The sequence below is a fragment of the Lytechinus pictus genome, chromosome 3, assembly GCF_037042905.1.
Source record: "Lytechinus pictus isolate F3 Inbred chromosome 3, Lp3.0, whole genome shotgun sequence".
Lineage (NCBI taxonomy): Eukaryota > Metazoa > Echinodermata > Echinoidea > Temnopleuroida > Toxopneustidae > Lytechinus > Lytechinus pictus.
Genome location: NC_087247.1, coordinates 68,258,993 through 68,282,742, shown reverse-complemented (window position 1 = coordinate 68,282,742; position 23,750 = coordinate 68,258,993). Strand labels below are relative to the sequence as shown.

General features: G+C 35.4%; 1 protein-coding gene across 2 annotated transcripts in view; it reads left to right on the top strand.

Annotated features, from left to right (window-relative positions):
• Window positions 1-6,276: 6,276 nt before the first annotated feature.
• The window catches only part of LOC129255388 (isochorismatase domain-containing protein 1-like), a 49,612-nt gene continuing 32,138 nt past the window's right edge, over window positions 6,277-23,750 (top strand). Inside the window, exon 1 of one of the 2 annotated variants that reach the window (XR_010293156.1) lies at window positions 6,277-6,470. Coding sequence is in view for 1 of the 2 variants with exons in the window: in XM_064097631.1 (XP_063953701.1) it covers window positions 6,342-6,470 (129 nt within the window). In the remaining variant the exon portion in view is untranslated. The remainder of the gene's footprint in view (window positions 6,471-23,750) is intronic. The other variant, XM_064097631.1, reaches the window with a different exon arrangement.

Sequence of the window (23,750 nt, the reverse complement as noted above, 5' to 3'; positions counted from 1 at the left end):
TTCCTCTTCTTTCCCCTTTTCCTCTCCCTTTTTTCTTTGTCTTTCCTTTCCCCCTTTTCTTCTCTTTTTTTCTTCTTTTCCTTTCTCCTTCTTACTCTCTTTTCTATTCTCTCCCTTTTCCCCTCTTCCCCCTCTTTTATGAGCTGGGGGGGGGGGGTGAGGTAGTTCCCCCTCGGCCCCCATGGATCCGAACCTGTTAGAACCCCATGGCCTCGTATCATTTGACCTTTGGACCTCTCGATGACATTTGATATATCTGATCATAATTTTACACACACCGGACCCGCGGTCTATCGGACCCGCGGTCTATCGGACCCGCGGTCTATCGGACCCGCGGTCTATCGGACCCGCGGTCTAACGGACCCGCGGTCTATCGGACCCGCGGTCTATCGGGATGTCCCCGATTAGATTTGTTTGATCATTCCAATTATTGGCCCTTTTCCTTTCTCCTTTCTTCCTTCTCTTTCTCATTGTTTGTCTCGCCCGCAAGAGGTGAAGGCGAGACTAAGAGATCCAAATGTCGTCCGCCCGTCGATTCCCAAAGAGGGTAAGCCGATTCTGCGGTGCAAGATAGACCAAAAGCCAATTCTGCATCGGCTTTTGGTTCTGAACCAAAAGCCGATGCACGTGTAAACAGGGTAATTTTCTTCCAAACGCGTACTGAATTGTTGCTCTCGAAATGTACGCGTGGGAACGTCTCGGGTTTAACCGCAAAGTAGTATACAAGCGACGCACTTGTGTTTCATGTGCGCCGACCGTATAGAAAACATCGCATACCGGCAACAGCATTCTACAAAGGCACGCTTGCCACCTGTCTTAGGTCGATGACATTGCTTTCTATTACAATTAGGTTTATTTTATACGGAGCCTTTAAAGGGATGGTCCGGGCTGAAAGCATGTATAGCTTAATGAATAGAGTAAAATTCACTGAGCAAAATACCGAAAATTTCATCAAAATCGGATAACAAAGTTATTGAATTTTAAAATTTAGCAATATTTTGTGAATGCAGTTGTCATGAATATTCATTAGGTCGGCTGATGATGTCACATCTCCACTTGTTCTTTTGTATTTTATTATATGAAATTAGGTTTATTCAAATGTTTTCATCCAAGAACAAAAAAGTAGAAAAATTGGATTGGCAACTGATTTAGTGCATTAAATATTTATTGCTGCAACTTATTTCATTATAAGGGAGACATATTATTAGCACAAATATGAAATAATGTAAAAATTATGATTATATATAATAACATAGGGAAACGGAGAGTGGAGATGTGACATCATCAGCTCACCTAATGAATATTCACGACGACTGTTTTAACAATATATTGCTAAACTTTAAACTTCAATAACTGTTTACTTGTTATCCGATTGATGAAATTTTCGGCACATTGCTCAGTGAATTCTACTCTATGTATTAAGATATAAATATTTTCAGCCAGGACCATCCCTTTTACATGTTTTAATTGCCATCGACTTGGCGAGAAACTTAATTATGCCATGTCGACATAATTATATGACCTTTTATAAGTCGACTTGGCGAGATATCGTATCTCGTCATCTTGGATGTGAACGAAATTCACACAAATAACCATAACTTTTCGGCAGCCAATCATAGCTGATGACGTATCCAAGATCAGAATATTCTTGAACTGGTGCTGAATATTAGCTATCTTAGCTAGACGAATACGCAATCCCCGGTCTTCTGTCTTCGTTTTCCAGACACCCAACAACAGGTTTGGAAAACGAAGACCGAAGACCGGGGACATGCGTAATGTCAATGGTAGTAAAATAGTTGCAAACGCCAGTTGAGTTGAGTCTGCTTGTACGTGATTGCGCAGTATGGGGTGTATTGTATGCAAGTTTTCAGTTTCATGACAGTTTTCAGAATTGCAATGGCTGAATTCCGTGGGTGAAATATGTACGTTATAATTGTTATCTATCCTTATTAATCATGCCCTAGCTGATAACGATATTCACACAAATAACCATAAATTGTCCGCAGCCAATCATAGCTGATGACGTATCCAAGATCAGAATATTCTTAAACTGGAGCTGAATATTATAGGCCTATCTTAGCTAGACGAATACGCAATCCCCGGTCTTCTGTCTTCGTTTTCCAGACACCCAACAACAGGTTTGGAAAACGAAGACCGGGGACATGCGTAATGTCAATGGTAGTAAAATATTGCAAACGCCAGTTGAGTGGAGTCTGCTTGTACGTGATTGCGCAGTATGAGGTGTATTGTATGCAAGTTTTCAGTTTTATGACAGTTTTCAGAATTGCAATGGCTGAATTCCATGGGTGATATATGAACGTTATCCTTAATATCATGCCCTAGCTGATAACGAAATTCACACAAATAACCATAACTTATCCGCAGCCAATCATAGCTGATGACGTATCCAAGATCAGTATATTCTTGAACTGGTGCTGAATATTAGCTATCTTAGCTAGACGAATACGCAATCCCCGGTCTTCTGTCTTCGTTTTCCAGACACCCAACAACAGGTTTGGAAAACGAAGACCGAAGACCGGGGACATGCGTAATGTCAATGGTAGTAAAATAGTTGCAAACGCCAGTTGAGTTGAGTCTGCTTGTACGTGATTGCGCAGTATGGGGTGTATTATGCAAATTTTCAGTTTTATGACAGTTTTCAGAATTGCAATGGCTGAATTCCGTGGGTGAAATATGTACGTTATAATTGTTATCTATCCTTATTAATCATGCCCTAGCTGATAACGATATTCACACTAACCATAACTTGTCCGCAGCCAATCATAGCTGATGACGTATCCAAGATCAGAATATTCTTAAACTGGTGCTGAATATTATCGGCCTATCTTAGCTAGACGAATTGACGCGATCCCCGGTCTTCTGTCTTCGTTTTCCAGACACCCAACAACAGGTTTGGAAAACGAAGACCGAAGACCGGGGACATGCGTTATGTCAATGGTATAGTAAAATTGCAAATTAATGTCAGCCAATTAAGAAGGAAAAACCAGTTTACAGAATGTAATTCTGGAAAATGGAAAAACGGCATACTGGTCTAACTGGTCGAGTTCACTTTACTGGACCAGTTAAGAATTAAACTGGTCTGAAATTACTGGTCTAGAGTTAACCTTTAACTGGAAATTTGAAACTGGTCTGATTGATTACTGGAGTTTGTTACTTGTCTCAGTGGAATAGTGGTGTAAACTGGGAGACCTATCCCGCTTCAACTGGTCTAACTATACTAATTATTGACACAAGCAATTAACATGACTTCATTATCAGCCAATTAATGACATTAATGTATTCTAGATCAGAATATTCTTGAATTTGAGCTGAATAATAGAGGCCTTCATAATGACATTTATAAGTGGTATCTTAGCTAAACGAATGCGATCCCCGGTCTTCGGTCTTCGTTTTCCAGACACCCAACAACGGGTTTGGAAAACGAAGATCGAAGACCGGGGACCCGTGCATTGTCAATGGGAGAACATGTGTCGGGGCAAGGTCCAAAGTCCATTCTAACCCGCGCACGTGTTTTGTACACACTTTGCACTGCTTTGTACACACTTCGGGCGTGAACTACAAACGCTTTCACACGAGTGTGATATGAGTCCCCGGTCTTCGGTCTTCGCGGTCTTCGTTTTCCAGACACCCCTTGCCAAAGAGCTCATTCCTGGCACTTCGACTAAAGATGGATATGATTATTTTGTTTCTCATGGTTATCCATTTTTAAAAACAATATTTATTTACTGCAGCCAACGAGTTCCTGACACAATTTATTTTTTGACTAAAAACTACATTATGAATGTCCCCCGAGCGGTCTTAAAATAAAAAAGAAATACTCTTTTTCGCAAATGAATCATAGTTGTAGCTGTAAAATTACTTTGTCTTAATTCCTTTCCTCTTAATTTAATATTTTAGTATTTCATTTACATAACCTAAATGAAGGAGGATTCGGAACGATTATTGTCTGATGATTATGGGTGTGAAAGGACACCTCCCCAAAAATAATAATGAGTAAGAATAAATGAATAAATGGATAAATAAATGAAATTAAATTAAATTAAAATAAAAGTCAGTAATCTTTAACAGGATAGTTCGAAAGCTTATTTTCAGTGGGGTCCTCAACACGTATAGAATTGTAATTATAAAAGGTAAAATCTGTTTACACTATAAATATGAATATGAATTACTATTAAAAATAAATAAGATCTTGAGATGGTATGTACAAGAAATATATAAAAAAAGAGAACGAAGAAGAAAGTTGAAGGTATAATGTTGTCTCAAGCGGATCGGGAGAAGGGGGTGCTCCTTTCCCTCTCTTTTCCAATACACCGGGTGAGTTATGTATATCTCAATATTGATTTTATAACAAACTACTTAAAATCCCCATTTCATGACAGATTATAAAAAATTCGGCTTACGATTTGTGCTCGCATTGATTGTTGAAAATATATTAAATCGTGCATCATAATTACAAAAGTACTTTAAATGTCCATTTTTCAAGCCATAATATTAACAGATTTCGCGCTCTCATTAGGCTTATTAGACTAATAAAATGAGATATTAATCTAGTAATCACTATGTCCTTGTTTTCAGAATGGAATATCGACAAGTTCTATTTCATGCTTAGGAAGAGAAATAGGAAGACAGTCATCATTTTCATTTGATGACATAATGTTCTTAGGATGTCCCGGTCCTAGGTCAAAACTTAAAGGAATAATATTGAAACATATCGGCTTTTTTAAAACTGTGATCCAAATCCACCTCACAATTTTCCTACAAAGTGCTTGAAATACAGAGATTAAATTGTCCCTTTTTCAGATTGGAATATCAAATACTTTAAGCTCGAGCTTTTTGCGCTCGCTTTATTGATTTTCATGATGTAAAAGGTATTTAGAATGCCCAGATTCTAGGTCGCGCATGTTTATTCAGATACGCAGCTTGTTCACTATTTAATCATCCAAATATCAAACATTTTCTGCTCGCGCTTTGTGCTCGCATTATAAGATTTCCAATGATCATTTTCATGATTTACACAAAATGATCAGAGTGTCCCATTTTTGGGTGTAAATCTCGATTTTTTTCCGCACGCGCTTCGCGCTCGCATCAATTGTTTAGTCATTTACTTATTATTATCACGATTACAAAAAGTGCTTAGAATTTCCATACTTCGTCTAGAAATGTCAAAATTTTCAGCCCACGCTTTTCGCTCGCATTATTTGATTGTTGAAAAATTTAAGGTCTTCATGGCTAACTGCAAGCAGCTGTTTTTTTTTCAGATCAAAACATATATTAAAATTTTCTGTTCCCGCTTCGCGCTCGCAGTAATTATTATGTAGTTGCGGTGGATACACATCTGTCTTAGGATCACAAACATTGCCCAGAATATTTAGATTTTAGGACAAAATACTTTGCACTCGCACTAATCAAATAAGACTTATGAGATTATTATATATTTATGTTGATTTATAAGAATAAAGCTTAGACTATTATAATAAAAGACTACCCCTTCAAAGATACAAACAAAAATCAACTTCGTGTGGCCGATCGGGAAAATGTGGCTAAAAAAATTTGGCTCCCCCCCCCCCATATTGGCAAAGGCTGGATCCGCCCCTGTCTACTGATAGCTCTTGAAGGGGGGGGGGTGAGTTACCCTTGAATATTATTGTTGAATATTCAGCTCAATATATTGCTTTGACCCCCATCCCTTCACACACGTTTTGTATATCCCCGTCTACTAACAGCTCTGGGGGGGGGCCATTTTTTTAAAACTCAACATAATTATTGCTCTCACACCCCCCCCCCCCCCCGATCAGATGAATTACGCCACTTGACGTGCGTGATTTCAATTGCAATATAGCCCCAAGATCCACTGATTATTTATTTAGCTTACACATTAAAAAAAACTGGAGAGTTGTCAAACTCAACACAAATATACAATAAAATAACAACAAAATAACATACTATAGAAAGAAAGTATTAAAAAAATTGAGAACTTAGTACAATAAAGATAATAAAATTTTGAAATTTTTTACCCCCGTCTCCCACACTCGATCTATTACGTATTAGACAATGATATGAAATTATGCTGATCTGCCTTTATTTGCGCACGATATTCTTAACTAAAGTCATGATATGACCATTGATATAATGGATTATAAATTTTCATAGTTTGATCACACCATATCCACTTTAAATCCCTGGAAATTCCAGCAACAATACATGTTGTCATGGTACGACACATATTTTCTTTATTGAAAAGTATCACGACACCAACGTTGAAACTGTGCAAAGGCCTTTGATGAACATACGTGACGGCCCAGCCAATACAGTTGGAAATCATGGCTTCAAAAGCTTCATTTGGTAATATATCGCCAGAAACATCAGCCCTTTTCGTCTGTGACATGCAAGAGAAATTCAAACCAGCCATTAAATACTTTGATGATATAGCATTCGTGGCTAAACGACTCGTAAGTCATACTAACGTTAGAGATTCCAAACGTAAATTCCAGCATACGGGACTGGCGTGAGCCGAGCACTTGCAGCCCTGGGCCTGTTGCCAGGGTAGGGAATTTACCCGATCCCGCCGCCAGCGCCAGCGCGCGTAGTTCCGTACTTACTCCAATGCAAATTGCAATGCAAGACCAGGAAAGGGTCTTTTAGTTTTTAGCAAAAAGCTTCGGTCTCTGACTGAACGTTGGATTTTTGCTGCACTATCAGACTATGTTGTTTTTTATGATTTTCATTGTCCTACTCCTAGACTAGACTCTAGAGTCCTAATATTACTTAAAGGGGAAGTTCACCCTGACAAAAAGTTTATTGTAAAAATAGCAGAAAAAATAATAAAAAATATTGCCGAAGGTTTGAGAAAAATTCATCAAATAATGAAAAAGTTATTAGAATTCCAATTATTTGATTTGTGACGTCATATGCGAGCAGCATTCATACATAGCGAATGGTAAAAAATCAATGAAATGTCATTTTCTCAGAAAATTGGAAATGGTTTTTACTGTATCTTTTGTATAACAATAGACAAATCATTTCACACCCGATCATGAATAGAAATCAAAATTAAGTCATCAGGAACCATATAAAATTTGAAATTCATGCATTTTATATTACATAACACATGGGGCAGCTGCTCGTTTATGACGTCACAAATCCAAAACTTTGAACTCTAATAACTTTCTTATTCTTTAACGGATTTTCCTCAAACCTTCACCAATATTTTTTACTATTTTTTCTGCTATTTTTACAACAAAGTTTTTTTCAGGGTGAACTTCCCCTTTAATAGGGTGTCTGGAGAAAAAAATTATTTTTCTTATTTCAAGAAAATATCACATTTTCTTTGTGAATTTGAAGAGAAATGACCTTCAGACTGACAGAAATGTAAAATTTTTGAAAAAAATCAAATTATTGGCTGCAAAAAAGGAGAATGAAATTGGGTCAATTTTCAGCATTTCTCTGCCATAGACTGTGTAGTTCAGAAATGGACACACACAAATCCAAATTTTTAGCTTCCGAGAGCTGTTAATTATGAATTTATTATTAATGCCAAAAACTTGTCCATGAAGAGTCCAATAGGATTTTTTATGCTCTATCTAATGGTATGATTTTTATAAAGATTTAGAAACCAGATCACAATGAAAAATTGCGACAAAGTGAAAAAAATTGTGCAAAACAGAAATTTCATTTTCCCATAGAAAACGCATGGAGAAATGGCAATCTCAACACACACAAAAATAAGGGTTTGCAATTTATCTCTAAATCCTTATTTAAAATGATCATATAAACTTGTCCTTCCTGTCAAAAGAAGCCCCTGAATTTTTTCTTTCCATACATGCCAAACACAAGTTAATAATCAATTCAGATCACATTTTTCTAGTAGCCTGAACTTCCCCCCAAAAATGTGCCATATTTTCCCCTAAATCAGCCTGTTTTATGCTGACACTTTTCAGTGTGGCTTCAGACACCCTACTAATAACTGATATTAAGGACGTTCCACAGTTATGTTTGTGCGCATTATGATCTGCGCATAGTTTACACTCTGCGCGCTGACGTCACAATGGATGAACAGGTGATTAATTAGCTGCGGGTATGAGCTGATTTTTCTCATCTTCTGCACTTTAACTGCAGATCCGATGTGTTATTTCATGAAGCTATAAAGTGGAATTATTCCATGGACCATTCAAAAAAACATTCTCTACAATTTCAAAATACTTTACTCTGCAGTGCTGCCAAGAATCACGAATATTACCCCGAGTTTGAATAAATGGTAGAGTGGTTTTGATTTTTTCTTCACATAGATACAAAGCATTCGGCGCATTTTTGGTGTTTTAAAAAGCACATTTGCTCTAATAAAAATGCTGATAGTTTAAAAACAAGCACATGAACCCCTATTTTTTAATGTTTGTACCGCTTAGGTATACCTTCTTCTACAACTCTGCAAATTTTGGTGAAAATGACATGGATTTTGAATAAAGTGCAGCATTTATTGTACGTTTGTAGTTTGTAACTGAAATTTCACATTTTTTAGATTGGGATTTTGTTATCTTTTATGCAATTTTTAAGAAATGGCAGTGCTGTTAAACTTAAAATTGCAAACAAATAGCACTATAAATAGATTCTCCATTCTAACGATACAATTATTAACTCTCTTGCGAAATTTGATGACTTTTTCATGTATTTTGACTGAGTAATAGAGGTTTAAACTCATTGTAGTAATCTTGGGTGGTCTAAAAATGCCAAATTCTTTTGAATGCGCAATTTTTAAGAACGTCAATTTGGGTGAACTTTGAAGCTCTATAGCAAAAAATCAAGCACATGGACCTATGTTAATTTTTGCATATTTCGAATATTAAGGTTCTAAAGTATCTATGTGCAAAGTTTGGTGAAAATGACATGGATTACACTTTAACTGTGGAACGTCCTTAAACAAAGCATTCTGCTTTGTAATTTAAACCCTGGGCTGGCCCACCCAAGGGTTCATTACTTGCCACCGCGCACAGAAAAATCAAGCTATAGAAGTCGTGTGTTGTGGACACCAGGGGAGCGTTTCATGAAAGGACTTGTCGGACGTTTTATCCGACAAGTCCCATTTTATCCGACAGTTACCATAGTAACAGTACCTCTCAGCCAATCAACATCAGAGAAAGATGTCAGATCTGACAACTTGTCGGATGAAAATGTTGATGAAACACTCCCCTGAAGTGAGATCCCAGCACGCGCGAGTCAAAATGTCCGATTTTCAGATTGGAATATAAAAAAAATTTAGCTCGCGCTTTGCGCTCGCATCATTTCTGTAGCAAAACCCATACTTTTCATGATTAAATAGGTGAATAGAATGTCCCTTTTTCAGTTCTAGACCTCAAAAGAACTCCCACTTCGATTTGCAATAATCTTTTGTTGGATATATATCTTGTTCTTTATTAAAAACGTCCATTAAACTCAATTTTCCAGATCGAAATATCAAAATTTTCAGCTCGCGCTTTGCGCTCGCATCTATTGTTTTTTAGATACCCATCTTAATCATTAGTACCAAAAATGCTTAGAGTTAGAATGTCAAGCTTTCAGGTCAGAATATAAAGAAATTTCAGCTCGCGCTTCGCGCTCGCATTAATTTGTTGGTGAAATATGTGTCTCTATCTCATGAGTCATATATATATTATAGGCATATGTGTGTGTGAGTTTGTTTTGTGTGATCGAGTGGTTTACTGACGGATGGTCTATTATCACTTGGTCTAATCATCAGATGGGCTAACAACATTCGGGCTAAACCCACTTAGTCCAATTCTCTTTTGGTCTAATGACCACTTGGTCTAATAGCCAATTGGTCTAATGACCACTTGGTCTAATATCCACTTGGTCTAATGGCCACTTGGTCTAAAAGCCAATTGGTCTAATGACCACTTGGTCTAATAGCCACTTGGTCTAATGCCCAGTTGGGCTAATCGTCACTTGGTCTAATTTTCATTTGGTCTAATTGCCATTTCGTCTAATGTATTTTATTGTCACTTGGTCTAATTGCATTTGGTCTAATACCAGTTCGTCTAATAGTCGGTTGGTCTAATACTAGTTGGTCTAATACCAGTTGGTCTAATCCTCACTTGGTCTATTATTCATTTGGTCTAATGTGCAGTTGGTCTAATGTGCAGTTGGTCTAATTTCCATTTCGGCTAATTTCCACTTGGTCTAATTTCCACTTCGGCTAATTTCCACTTGGTCTAATTTCCAGATAGTCTAACATTCATTTCGTCTACATGCCATTTGGTCTAATTTGTAAAGTCTGCATGGTGACTTCTTTTCAATTTTCTGGTGAAATTTTTAAAGTTACTTTCCGCGCGCCGGCTTCGAATCTTCACACGCGCGCCCCTCGATATTGGAGTGCAGTTAGAGTGACGTATATTTCGTCCCCAACTGAATTTTGAAAATATGGGGATTTTCGAAAGCCTGTGGGGACGAAAAAAATTATTTGGGGATTAAATAAACTTTGGGGATTTTTTTGTCTGTTTCAGGGGATTTTTTAAGGTTTGGGTGAAAACAACAAATTTGCTATTTTTCTGTAAAATAATGCTAATATAGAGGTGAAAAATATGTTTATTTATTCACCTCTATGTTTACGATCTACTGTAGATAGTTAACGCTGGCTTAACCCAATCATGGTTCCCAACTTTTCAAGAAAACAAAAATCCCTGATATCTCTGATGAAGTTTAAAAATTCCTTGATAATTATTAAAACCCATTCCCAGTTTCTCATGGTTTCTAAGTTGTTGCAGTGAATTACATGTATTATTATTATTTTAGTTATGCATGTATAATTAATGTACCAGTAGGCCTATACTTGTATTGTAGTAGAAGAGGCTACATTAAAAAAAACACCATAACATGTCATTCAATGAATGTTGTTTTAATATACAACAAAATATAACAGAGTCTCACTGACTATCATGCTTTCGACTTTTGGGCCGATCAAAATTCCCTGATTTTGCCCTGATTTTGCCCTCATTTGAGGCATTTTCCACGGATTTGAGGCAATCCCTGACTGGAAAAATGTTTTTAAAAATCCCTGATTTCCTCGATTTCCCTGATGGGGTGGGAACCTTGCCAATCCATTTTAAGGAAGAGGCGAAGAAGTAGAACAAAAACAGAATGAGAAGATATATAAGATGAATGACTACTGTGGTGATAACTGATAAAGGTCTGCAAGCGTAGACTACATGTATACTATGTTATTACACGTCAGAATGATGTGGCTGCTACCAAGATGGTCGCAGTGATGTTGTCGCAGACCTGTATAGTGTTATCAAACTATATCTAACTGGTCTGTTATTTGCCTCCAAACTTACTATTGAAATAACTAAACAAATATTCATAACAAAATTGCATGATCTAATGGCTTTGTAAGTTTTGGAATCCCCCAAACTGCATAACTATAGGCCATCAAGTTCAAGTATCGTCCGTAATGGTGCATAACAATGATTTAAAAGAGGCATAAACATGTTTACCAGATACTTATCCACACAATCAATTACATTATATTTTTGTTCCTTTCTTCATAATAATTTAATTCTGATGAAACCCCGCCATTCGACCATTATAAGCTACAAGGTCCCCAAATTATTGTTCTGTAAATGTGCATGCGGTGATGTAATGATTATGAGTATGATATAATTTGTATCATCATCTTATAATCGATATACAGGCCTAATTATGATAATTATTTTATTAGAATAATTAATTTGATGAGCGACTATCTTGTCATCGATAGTCCTTCACGGTGAGGTTTTGCGCCCACCAGCTCTACCCCTCCGGATCCTGGCGATATGTATTAACTGATGCATGGTATTTATCCATTACGTACCATATTTGCTAATTCTAGATAAAATGAATAATAATGATGCTATATTAGAATAAATGGACATTTGACCAAGTGTGAATTAGACCAAATGGAAATTAGACCAAGTGACGATTAGCCCAACTGGTCATTAGACCAATTGGTCATTACACCATTTGGCTATTAGACCAAGTGGTCATTAGACCAATTGGATATTAGACCAAGTGGAAATTAGACTAAATGGAAATTAGACCAAGTGGAAATTAGACCAAACGGTCATTAGACCATGTGGCAATTAGACAAAGTGATAATTAGACCAAATGGAAATTAGCCAAAGTGGAAATTAGACCAAGTGGTGTTAGACCAACTGAAAATTAGACTAAATGATTTTAGCCCAACTGTTCATTAGACCAATTGGATATTAGACCAAGTGGGAATTAGACGAATTGGATATTAGACCAAGTGGAAATTAGCCCAAATGGAAATTAGACGAATTGGATATTAGACCAAGTGGGAATTAGACGAATTGGATATTAGACGAACTGGTTGTAGACGAAATGAGTTTAGACTATGTGAAGTTAGACGAACTGATAATAGACCATGTGGTATTAGACCATCCGATAATTCACCGATCGAGTGCCTTTGAAAAGTTGATTCATGATTTTGCCCCCCCCCAATCTGAAAAATGGATCGACGCCCCTGCGTGTGAGTGGGGCTGGCCCACTTGTTCACTGCCGCATACAACCGTAATTCCGACGCTTCGTTATTACGAAGGTTCGGTTATTCCAAAGGTTCGTAATTCCGAAGGTTCGTAATTCCGAAGGTTCGTTAATCCGAAAACGAAATAAGGTTCGTAATTCCGAAGGTTCGTTCGTCCGAAAACGAAATAAGGTTCATAATTCCGAAGGTTCATCAGTCCGAAAACGAAATGAGGTTCGTCAATCCGAAAACGAAATGAGGTTCGTAATTCCGAAGGTTCGTTAGTCCGTAAAACAAAATAAGGTTCGTTAATCCGAAAATTAAATAAGGTTCGTATTTCCGAACATGTAATTAATTCATTTTGGTAACAAAAACGGTGTTGTCATTACAAGATAACACGATATTATGCAATAATAGTAATAACGATCGATGATACATTGTGTGTGTTGTGGCCAAAGCATGTATTGCATTAAGAATAGGCGCCCGTATCAAGCATAGACTTAATTTCGATTTTATCTGAGCAATCGCTGCCTAAGCAAATGGTTTAAGGATGCAGGGGATTAAGTTTGTTGGTTGCGTGCGAGTAACCTCCAGATAATAGGATTTGTATTGGAGGGGATGTCATTTTTAATAACAGCTTCTGCTGGTAATAGAAATAAAAGTAATGCTAATAATCATAATCCAAACGATGATCAAAATAAAAATGGTAATAAAGAATATAAATGTTAATGAAATTTCATTGATCGTTACGCCTAGTGTTGACAATGTTAATGACAATCAAAATGATAACAGCTTAACATTTAATGTTCTTTTTTATCATATTCCATGTGAAATTTAAAAATGGAATGCATTTAAGTTCGTATCCACCGAACAGTAGGCCCATGTGTGTGTATGTTGCGTCAGGGATGCTTATATATAGGTGTTGTGTGTTCGTGCATATCAGGGCCGAAGCCATGATTTTCTATATGAGGGGGTTCCGAATTAAAAAAAAAAGAGTGAACCCTTTGTAGTTCATGATCAGTTCCGTTACCTCCCGGGGCTGATCCAGCTTTCCCCAATCCGGGGGGGGGGGGGGGGGGGGGGGAATTTTCCTTACGTTTTCCTCGATCGGCCGCTTAAATAAATAATGCGAGGGCAAGATCAATTTTTTTTAATATTGTATGCATTCACACCTGAACGATAATTTTAGCTCTCATAGTAATTTTTGTATATTCGTATCTAAGTAAACAATTACTGCGAGCAGAAGGCAGAAGCTAAAATTTGCAATATACTGACCTAAAAACAGGAAAAGAGTACCTGTTCCAGATTGTTAGTGACTCATGAGGAGGATAAAGAGGCGTATCTCATAAAACAGATAAGGCAAGCGCGAGCTGATATTTCTTTATATTCAGATTTTCAGAAATGACATAAATATTGATACAAATCATTTTTCATACATTATAACAAATATTTACGATACAAAACATTAATGATAATTAACATATAAAGATAATACAAAACATTATTGTAGACAAAATTATGGTAGACAAAATTATGGTATGTAGTTTAGATAGAAGAAAGGTATCTGTGGAAATGGGAGATTCACTCAAAAGCATAGCTTGTATAAATGTGAACCCCCATCAAGGAAGAGAAAAGAGGAGAGAGAGAGAGAGATGCAATGGTTGCTATTTGCCTACGGAGATTTACTGAATAGATTAAAAAGAACAGGATAACCCACAGAACAAGACAAAACGAAAAAAGAATAAAATAAAACGAAAAAAAAAACAGGACGACAAAAGGAGAAATAAACATAAAAAGAATCAGGACGAATTGCGACCGAAAAGAGAGGATAAAAAAAATGATAAAGACTAACAAAAATAACTTGAAGTCTGAGAGGAGAAGATAACGAGCAGGAATCAGTAATGAAGACCTCGGTAGGATTTAAGTAACAAGTTTTTCAGTTTTCTTTTAAAAGAATGTATAGAAGGGCTGTTTTTTATGTTATTGTCGAGGGAGTTCCAAAATCTAGGGCCATCGAATTCATAAAAAAATGAGAAAAATATTGTGAAAAGACGGAAGAGACTTGCCCGATGTTTACGCCGCCATCTTGTTTCTTATTGTACTTCCCCAAAGTTATGCGACGCACACGTCTGTAACGTTGGGGAAGTACAATAGTCAATAGGAAACAAGATGGCGGCGTAAACATCGGGCAAGTCTCTTCCGTCTTTTCACAATATTTTTCTCATTTTTTTATGAATTCTTGTTTAAAAATAAAACCGAGAGCGTAGAAATGTCGGAAATGAAGTTTTATCTCATGTACATGATTTATGGCTAGATGTTTTAGAAGGAAAGTAGAAATCTCGGGGGCGAAAGTTTCAGGTTTTTTGGCGGTACACGCATATGAATAGGAAGGAATCCCTGGCTTCATTGAGAGTAAGCATACTTTAGTAAATGATTTTTATTCTCAAGAAGCCTCCTGGCTAGCCCTGCAGTGCAGTACTAGCCAGTACAAATAATTGTTACTGTTACTGTTTAATACCCGGGCCGAGGGCGTACCAGTAGTCGTAAAATCTATACAGGGGGATGAAACTCCGCTTCTGCATGCATCTGGTCAGACACATGGGGAAATTTTGGAAGGTCAAAAGTGCACACTGCTCCCATTTTTCGCGTACAAGCCTATGGACACCGCAACTTCATGGCACACCGTCATGTCACCAGCGAAACCGAGGTGTCAGTAGAGCCTAGAGGCGCACGGCCAATATGGGAGACTCTCTCCAATATGAGAGATAATCTCCCATATTAGAGACTTGCATTGCAAAACAAAAGAAACAACATCAACAAAAGTGTAATTTTTTGCACCCAAAATTGTGTCTTACTGAGGTCAGAAGCCCATTTGTTTCATGTATGGATGACAACAAAAATCCTTATCAAAACAAAAGTAGACAGTGAATTTTTAAAGTAGACGGTGAAAAGGGGTAATTTTTCATGAGGAATCTGCTTATCACATTTTTATTTGCCGCCAAGGTAATCTTTTTGAGTTTTGAAGCAAATGTAAACAAAGAAAATTGGTCTCCCAAACTAGAGACTGTCTCTGAAATTGGATACCCAAATTCTTTACAAAAGTCTCTGATATTAGAGATAATCTCTCATATTGGAGAGAGTCTCCCATATTGGGCGTGCGCCTCTACTGGGCGTGGTCATAATTGGCCTGCGTGCACTGCGTAAAAATATGCAAATAAGTATATTGTCACTAATTAGCATAATGCGCGATGTGATTGAATATGAAATGAATTCATAGAGCTGCGTTTTTGATAAATAATAAGGTAGATTATGTCATTCATCCCCCAGGTATTCAGTTTGTCATCTGTTCTTAACCTTTTTTTTTTTAATATTTGTCGCGATATTACATGTATCAATTAATACAATTATTTATTTGCTAGCCATTTCCCTGGTACCTCAAGTGATGTTCGTGTAGGCTCCACTTCACTACCGCTACACCTACCCGAACCTCAAGGTCCAAAATTCACTCTGATACTCCGATCTGACAAAGGTGGGATTTCATGGGGGGAAATATAAAATTCATGCAACATCACAATCTTTAAAAACAAAGAGATGGTCCGGGCTGAAAATATTTATATCTAAATAAATAGAATAAAATTCACAGAGCAAAATTCTGAATATTTCATCTAAGCCTGAGTCATATCGATTATTTTGAAAACCGGTGTTCGACAGCTTTAATTCGATCGAACATCGATGAATCGAATTTTGAAGGTGCGGCGGGGAAAATCGAGTCAATATTTTTTTTGCTCCGGCCGTCGCGTCGATGCGCTATGCACGCATTGCATGCACTGACGGTATGCGCTGGCTTGGTGAGCGTTGCACAAGCAGATGATAGAGCAAAGTTCGTTTGTATTTTCCATGATCACAAAACACAAAAAAGCCGGAGACCAATGCAGAATTCTTTCCAAAATATCATCAACAATGATATTTGAAGATGACAATATATAAGTTTAAAATGAAACAATATCAGACATGAATCACGCAGAGTCGGTCCAAACGATTTTCGGTCAACTAGCATTCGCGGTCCAGACTCGCACACACCAGCCCCGCCCGCAGCCCCGGCCAGCGCCAGCAAAAAAGTGCAACCAGCAGGAGCACTGTATTAAACTTGCCTGAGATTGTGTAGTTAGATCCAAAATGAGCTCCAAATTGACGGGAATAAATACGTAATTTTCTCTGGATGGTCATTTGAATTGGTATTCAATGCTGATATAACGATTGTGAGGAAAGATTGTGGAATATGAGTAATGACGATGTTCGAGAATTAATCCTGATATGATAATCCATATTTTTTAAATTTTAGACACTAGACAAGAGCATGCGATCGAAATAAATATGTCTCGGATCGAGCACTAAATTCATATAAATTATTATTGGATGTTAAATAATTACGATTTAATAAGATTTTATGGCCATATTAAAGATATTGACAATGTCAGCAAAGCATGTCATGTTCATATGGAAGTATTTATAGCATTATACTGGCATTATTTTTTATTTTTATTCCATCTCTGGCCTGGACGTCTCCGGAGCTAGCTAGCTCCGAGAAAAAGAAGCACAATGCGCATGCGCGTTCGTTGACATAGGACATATTTTCCATTCATGAAAATCAGAGCCCGAAGTTGGGCACAAATTAGCTTCAAATTGATGGAAAAAAATATCACGCAATTTACTCTGTTTTGTCATGTAAAATGTTATTATATGGAGATATTATGATCTTGAAAAAGTTTCTGCATGTTGACAATGTTCGAGAATCAATCCTGACGTGATAATTTTTTTTTTTAGACAAGTGCACTCGCTCAAGTCGATCGTCATGTGATGTCCGTCATTGAAAATTGAAACATCAAGCTCTAAATTCATATTAATGATTATCATATGCAAGTTATTGTCAAATATTACGATTAAATAATGTTCTATGGTCATGATATAAATATTGTTCATGATAGCAAGGTTTATTTTACGTTGATTGCGTCAATTTTCCGGCCATTTTCTGTTTTGATTAAAGCACAGTACAGCGCACGCGCTGCACGATCGATGATTTCCATTCATGAATTCATCGTGCATAAATTATCTCGGCACGAGCAGACGAGTAAGACTCGAACTATGATCGAAATAAACTTCAAATTAATGGTGAAAAGGCATCATAATTACACAATCGGTTTCATTTAGGGGGGAATACAAATCAAGTAAGTAGATGTAGTACTAGTAGTCAAGTTGGACATTTCTGTTTATTTTGATGATTGATTGTGTGAACCAAACGAATCGGCCGGCCGACATATTTTTTTTTTTTCAAATTAATGGTGAATAGGCATCATAATTACACAATCAATTTCATTTTGGGGGGAATACAAATCAAGTAAGTACATGTAGTACTAGTAGTCAAGTTGGACATTTCTGTTTATTTTGATGATTGATTGTGTGAACCAAACGAATCGGCCGGCCGACATATTTTTTTATTTTTCGATGCACCGATTTTGCAAAATCTGCACCGGCGCTCGATGACATCGATCGAACACCGATTATAAAATTGATTCGACTCAGGCTTAATTTCATCAAAATCGGATAACAAATAACAAAGTTATTCAATTTAAAGGTCAAGTCCACCCCAGGAAAATGCTGACTTGAATAAATATAGAAAAATCAAACTAGCATAGTGCTGAAAATTTCATCAAAATCGGATGTAAAATAAGAAAGTTATGACATTTTAAAGTTTCGCTTATTTTTCACAAAACAGTGATATGCACAACTAGGTGAGTCAGTCGATGATGTCCATCACTCACTATTTCTTTTGTTTTTTATTGTTTGAATTATACAATATTTCATTTTTTTTAGATTTGACAATAAGGACCAACTTGACTGAACCATATAGTATTAAACAATGCTAATGCCACATGTTTAAGGAGGAATTAATCGTTGTATCACTTGACAACGAGGAGAAAATTAGAATATTTCATATTTGACATAATGAAATACAAAAGAAATAGTGAGTGGATGACGTCATAGTCTCCTAATTTGCATACCAGCCAGGATGTGCATATAACTGTTTTGTGAAATTCAGCAAAACTTTAAAATGTCATAACTTCCTTATTTTACATCCGATTTTGATGAAATTTTCAGTGTTATGCTTGTTGGATTTTTCTCTTTTTATTCAAATCAACTTTTTATTGGGGTGGACTTGTCCTTTAAAGGTTATCAATATTTTGTGGAAACAGTTATATGCACATCATCATAAATGTTCATTAGGTTGGCTGATGATGTCACATCTCCACTTTCCTTTTTCTTAAGTTAATTATATGAGATCTTAAGTGTTTCATTTTTTCATACATGTGTAAATGATGTGTCTCCATTATGATGAAAAGTTGAGGCAATAAATAACTAATGCACTTAATCAGTTATCAATCCAATTGTTTCAGGTCTTGGTAGATAAAATGTTGAATAAACCTATTTCCATATAATAAAATACAAAATAACAAGTGGGGATATGACATCATCAGCCCACCTAATGAATATTCATAAAGACATGCCTAGAACTGTTTCACTGGAATACTGCAAATCTTTAAAATTGAATAACTTTGTTATCCGATTTTGATCAAATTTTCAGCATTTTGCTCTGTGAATTTTACTCTATTTATTGAGATATAAATATTTCCAGCCTGGACCATCCCTTTAAAACTAATATTCTTACTTTACACAATGTTTCACTTCTTTTCCATGCTTCTATCTATGAGGCGCCGAATGTACCAATATTATATAGAACAATTATTTGTTATATAATCATTATTTATTAAATAATAACTATTATTTATATATAATTTACATTTTATTTGTAAATAACTACTATTATATAAAATATCATTTCTAATTATTTATATATAATTTCAAGTAATACTTCATTATTTGTAAATAATAATAGTTCGACATTCCATCATTTATAAATAATGATTATTTGTTTTTCATTATTTATAAATAATGATTATTTGTTTTTCATTATTTATAAATAATGATTATTTGTTTTTCATTATTTACAAATAATGATTATTTGTTTTTCATTATTTATAAATAATGATTATTTGTTTTTCATTATTTATAAATAATGATTATTTGTTTTTCATTATTTATAAATAATGATTATTTGTTTTTCATTATTTATAAATAATGATTATTTGTTTTTCATTATTTATAAATAATGATTATTTGTTTTTCATTATTTATAAATAATGATTATTTGTTTTTATATTATTTATAAATAATGACACTACATACTTCGTTATTTATAAATAATGACACTACATACTTCATTATTTATAAATAATTGCAATTCGTTTTTCCATTATTTATAAATAAGTTTTCTATTATTTATAAATAATAATTATTTATTATCAATGCCCGTGCACATTTCTTTATTTATAAATAATTTGTTGAGTTTTCCATTATTTATAAATAATGATTGTTTGTTAAATAATGAAAACGTCTACTTCATTATTTATAAATAATTTTTTCGAGTGCACCATTATTCTCATTATTTATAAATAATCATTATTTAATGTTCGAGTTTTCCATTATTTATAAATAAAGATTATTTGTTAAATAATGAAATATCTACTTCATTATTTATAAATAATAATTTAGTTTCAATATCCCATTATTTGTAAATAATCATTATTTATAAACAATTTTTACAGTTTGCCATTATATACAAATAATCATTATTTATATACAAATAACCATTATTTATTAAATAATGCCATTATTTATTAAATAATGCCATTATTTATTAAAAAATGCCATTATTTATTGAATAATGGAAAACTCGCTATAACATGCAAATGTGGGACCGCCCATGATATGAATATTCATGATGCGATTTCCTTTTTCGTGATTTTTCTTCACAAATTTTTGTCCATTTCCTCTTCATAATGACATTTCTTGAAGCAATTTTCTAGGGATATGGTCTGATTGTAATATTTTTCATTTTCTATATAACTTCGTCTTCGTAGAAATATCAAAAAGTGTAATTTTATACGATTTTTCCTACAGTTCACAATCCCCATAGGCGCGCGTGTATCGTAGGGACAACCGGTGAATCGACGGAGTGCTCTTCATCGAAATACTACGTTGGTTGATCCCCGGAAGTGGCGGGCGGAATTTAGCCCGAATCCTCGATGGAAGTCGATCAAGTGCATATGAGCTGAGAGAGTGAAATATCAGTGTACTTGTACAGGCCCTTCTACTTTTTATAAATATTTCTTGTTGCTTTTTTTGTTAAGTTAATTTTTCCTGGTGTAGAGATAAGTTTCAGTTCTAATAATGCACTTCAAATACATTTTGGAGTGTCTGTTTGAGGCGTTTGGGGCGATTTCACCCTGGCCCCAAAATGCTCGCAACGACAATACAGGGGCATGATGACCCCTAAATTTTTAAAAACTTATTTTTCTATTGAAAATTATCACAAAATTCACCAAAAGTGTGCACGAAAGCCTTCGTATTTCACTTTTAAAACTCCAAAAAGTGCCCAAATGACAAGCTTGGTCGCTTCGCTGTGTCGCTTTCAACTTGAGAACGTTTACGCATCTGCTTCCCCCCCCCCCCCTCCTCCGAAAGAAATTCTGTATACGGCCATGCTCTAAAGAGCCTGGCACATTGATTTATGTATACTTTCATGTTCATTTTTTAAATCTCATTATCAACATGGCCTTACGCAGAATTTTTTCCAGGGGGGCCGGGGCCGGAGCACGACGCGCGTAAACTTTCTCAAAAAAATCTTGAAAGCGAGACAGCCACGGGACCAAGCCCAAATGACAAGCTTGGTCACTTCGCTGTCTCGCTTTCAACTTGAGAACGTTTACGCGCGTCTGCCCCCACCCCCCGAAAGAAATTCTGTGAACGGCCATGCTCAAAAGAGCATATGGCACATTGATTTATATGTACTTTTCATTTTCATTATTTTTATCACATTATCATCATGGCCTTACACAGAATTTTTACCGGGGGGGGGGGGGGGGGGGGGGAGCAGCTAGGACGCGCGTAAAGTTTCTCAAAAAAATCTTGAAAGAGACAGCGACGCGACCAAGCTCAAATGATAAGCTTGGTCGCTTCGCTTTTTCAAGATTTTTATGAGAAAGTTTACACGCGTCGTGCTCCCCCCACCCCCCCCCCCCCGGAAAAAATTCTGCGTAAGGCCATGATGATAATGAGATAAAAATAATGAAAATGAAGTATACATAAATCAATGTGCCAGGCTCTTTAGAGCATGGCCGTATACAGAATTTCTTTCGGAGGAGGGGGGGGGGGGGAAGCAGACGCGTAAACTTTCTCAAGTTGAAAGCGACACAGCGAAGCGACCAAGCTTGTCATTTGGGCTTGGTCCCGTGGCTGTCTCGCTTTCAAGATTTTTTTGAGAAAGTTTACGCGCGTCGTGCTCCGGCCCCGGCCCCCCTGGAAAAAATTCTGCGTAAGGCCATGTTGATAATGAGATAAAAAAAATGAACATGAAAGTATACATAAATCAATGTGCCAGGCTCTTTAGAGCATGGCCGTATACAGAATTTCTTTCGGAGGGGGGGGGGGGGGGGGAAGCAGACGCGTAAACGTTCTCAAGTTGAAAGCGACACAGCGAAGCGACCAAGCTTGTCATTTGGGCACTTTTTGGAGTTTTAAAAGTGAAATACGAAGGCTTTCGTGCACACTTTTGGTGAATTTTGTGATAATTTTCAATAGAAAAATAAGTTTTTAAAAATTTAGGGGTCATCATGCCCCCGTATTGTCGTTGCGAGCATTTTGGGGCCAGGGTGAAATCGCCCCAAACGCCTCAAACAGACACTCCAAAATGTATTTGAAGTGCATTATTAGAACTGAAACTTATCTCTACACCAGGAAAAATTAACTTAACAAAAAAAGCAACAAGAAATATTTATAAAAAGTAGAAGGGCCTGTACAAGTACACTGATATTTCACTCTCTCAGCTCATATGCACTTGATCGACTTCCATCAAGGATTCGGGCTAAATTCCGCCCGCCACTTCCGGGGACCAACCAACGTAGTATTTCGATGAAGAGCACTCCGTCGATTCACCGGTTGTCCCTACGATACACGCACGCCTATGGGGATTGTGAACTGTAGGAAAAATCGTATAAAATTACACTTTTTGATATTTCTACGAAGACGAAGTTATATAGAAAATGAAGAATATTACAATCAGACCATATCCCTAGAAAATTGCTTCAAGAAATGTCTTTATGAAGAGGAAATGGACAAAAAAGTTTGAAGAAAAATCACGAAAAAGGAAATCGCATCATGAATATTCATATCATGGGCGGTCCCACATTTGCATGTTATAGCGAGTTTTCCATTATTTAATAAATAATGGCATTATTTAATAAATAATGGTTATTTGTATATAAATAATGATTATTTATAAATAATGAGAATAATGGTGCACTCGAAAAAATTATTTATAAATAATGAAGTAGACTTTTCATTATTTAACAAATAATCATTATTTATAAATAATGGAAAACTCAACAAATTATTTATAAATAAAGAAATGTGCACTGGCATTGATAATAAATAATTATTATTTATAAATAATAGAAAACTTATTTATAAATAACGGAAAAACGAATTGCAATTATTTATAAATAATGTAGTGTCATTATTTATAAATAACGAAGTATGTAGTGTCATTATTTATAAATAATACAAAAACAAATAATCATTATTTATAAATAATGAAAAACAAATAATCATTATTTATAAATAATGAAAAACAAATAATCATTATTTATAAATAATGAAAAACAAATAATCATTATTTATAAATAATGAAAAACAAATAATCATTATTTGTAAATAATGAAAAACAAATAATCATTATTTATAAATAGTGAAAAACAAATAATCATTATTTATAAATAATGAAAAACAAATAATCATTATTTGTAAATAATGAAAAACAAATAATCATTATTTATAAATAATGAAAAACAAATAATCATTTATAAATAATGAAAAACAAATAATCATTATTTATAAATAATGGAATTGTCGAACTATTATTATTTACAAATAATGAAGTATTACTTGGAATTATATATAAATAATTAGAAATGATATTTTATATAATAGTAGTTATTTACAAATAAAATGTAAATTATATATAAATAATAGTTATTATTTAATA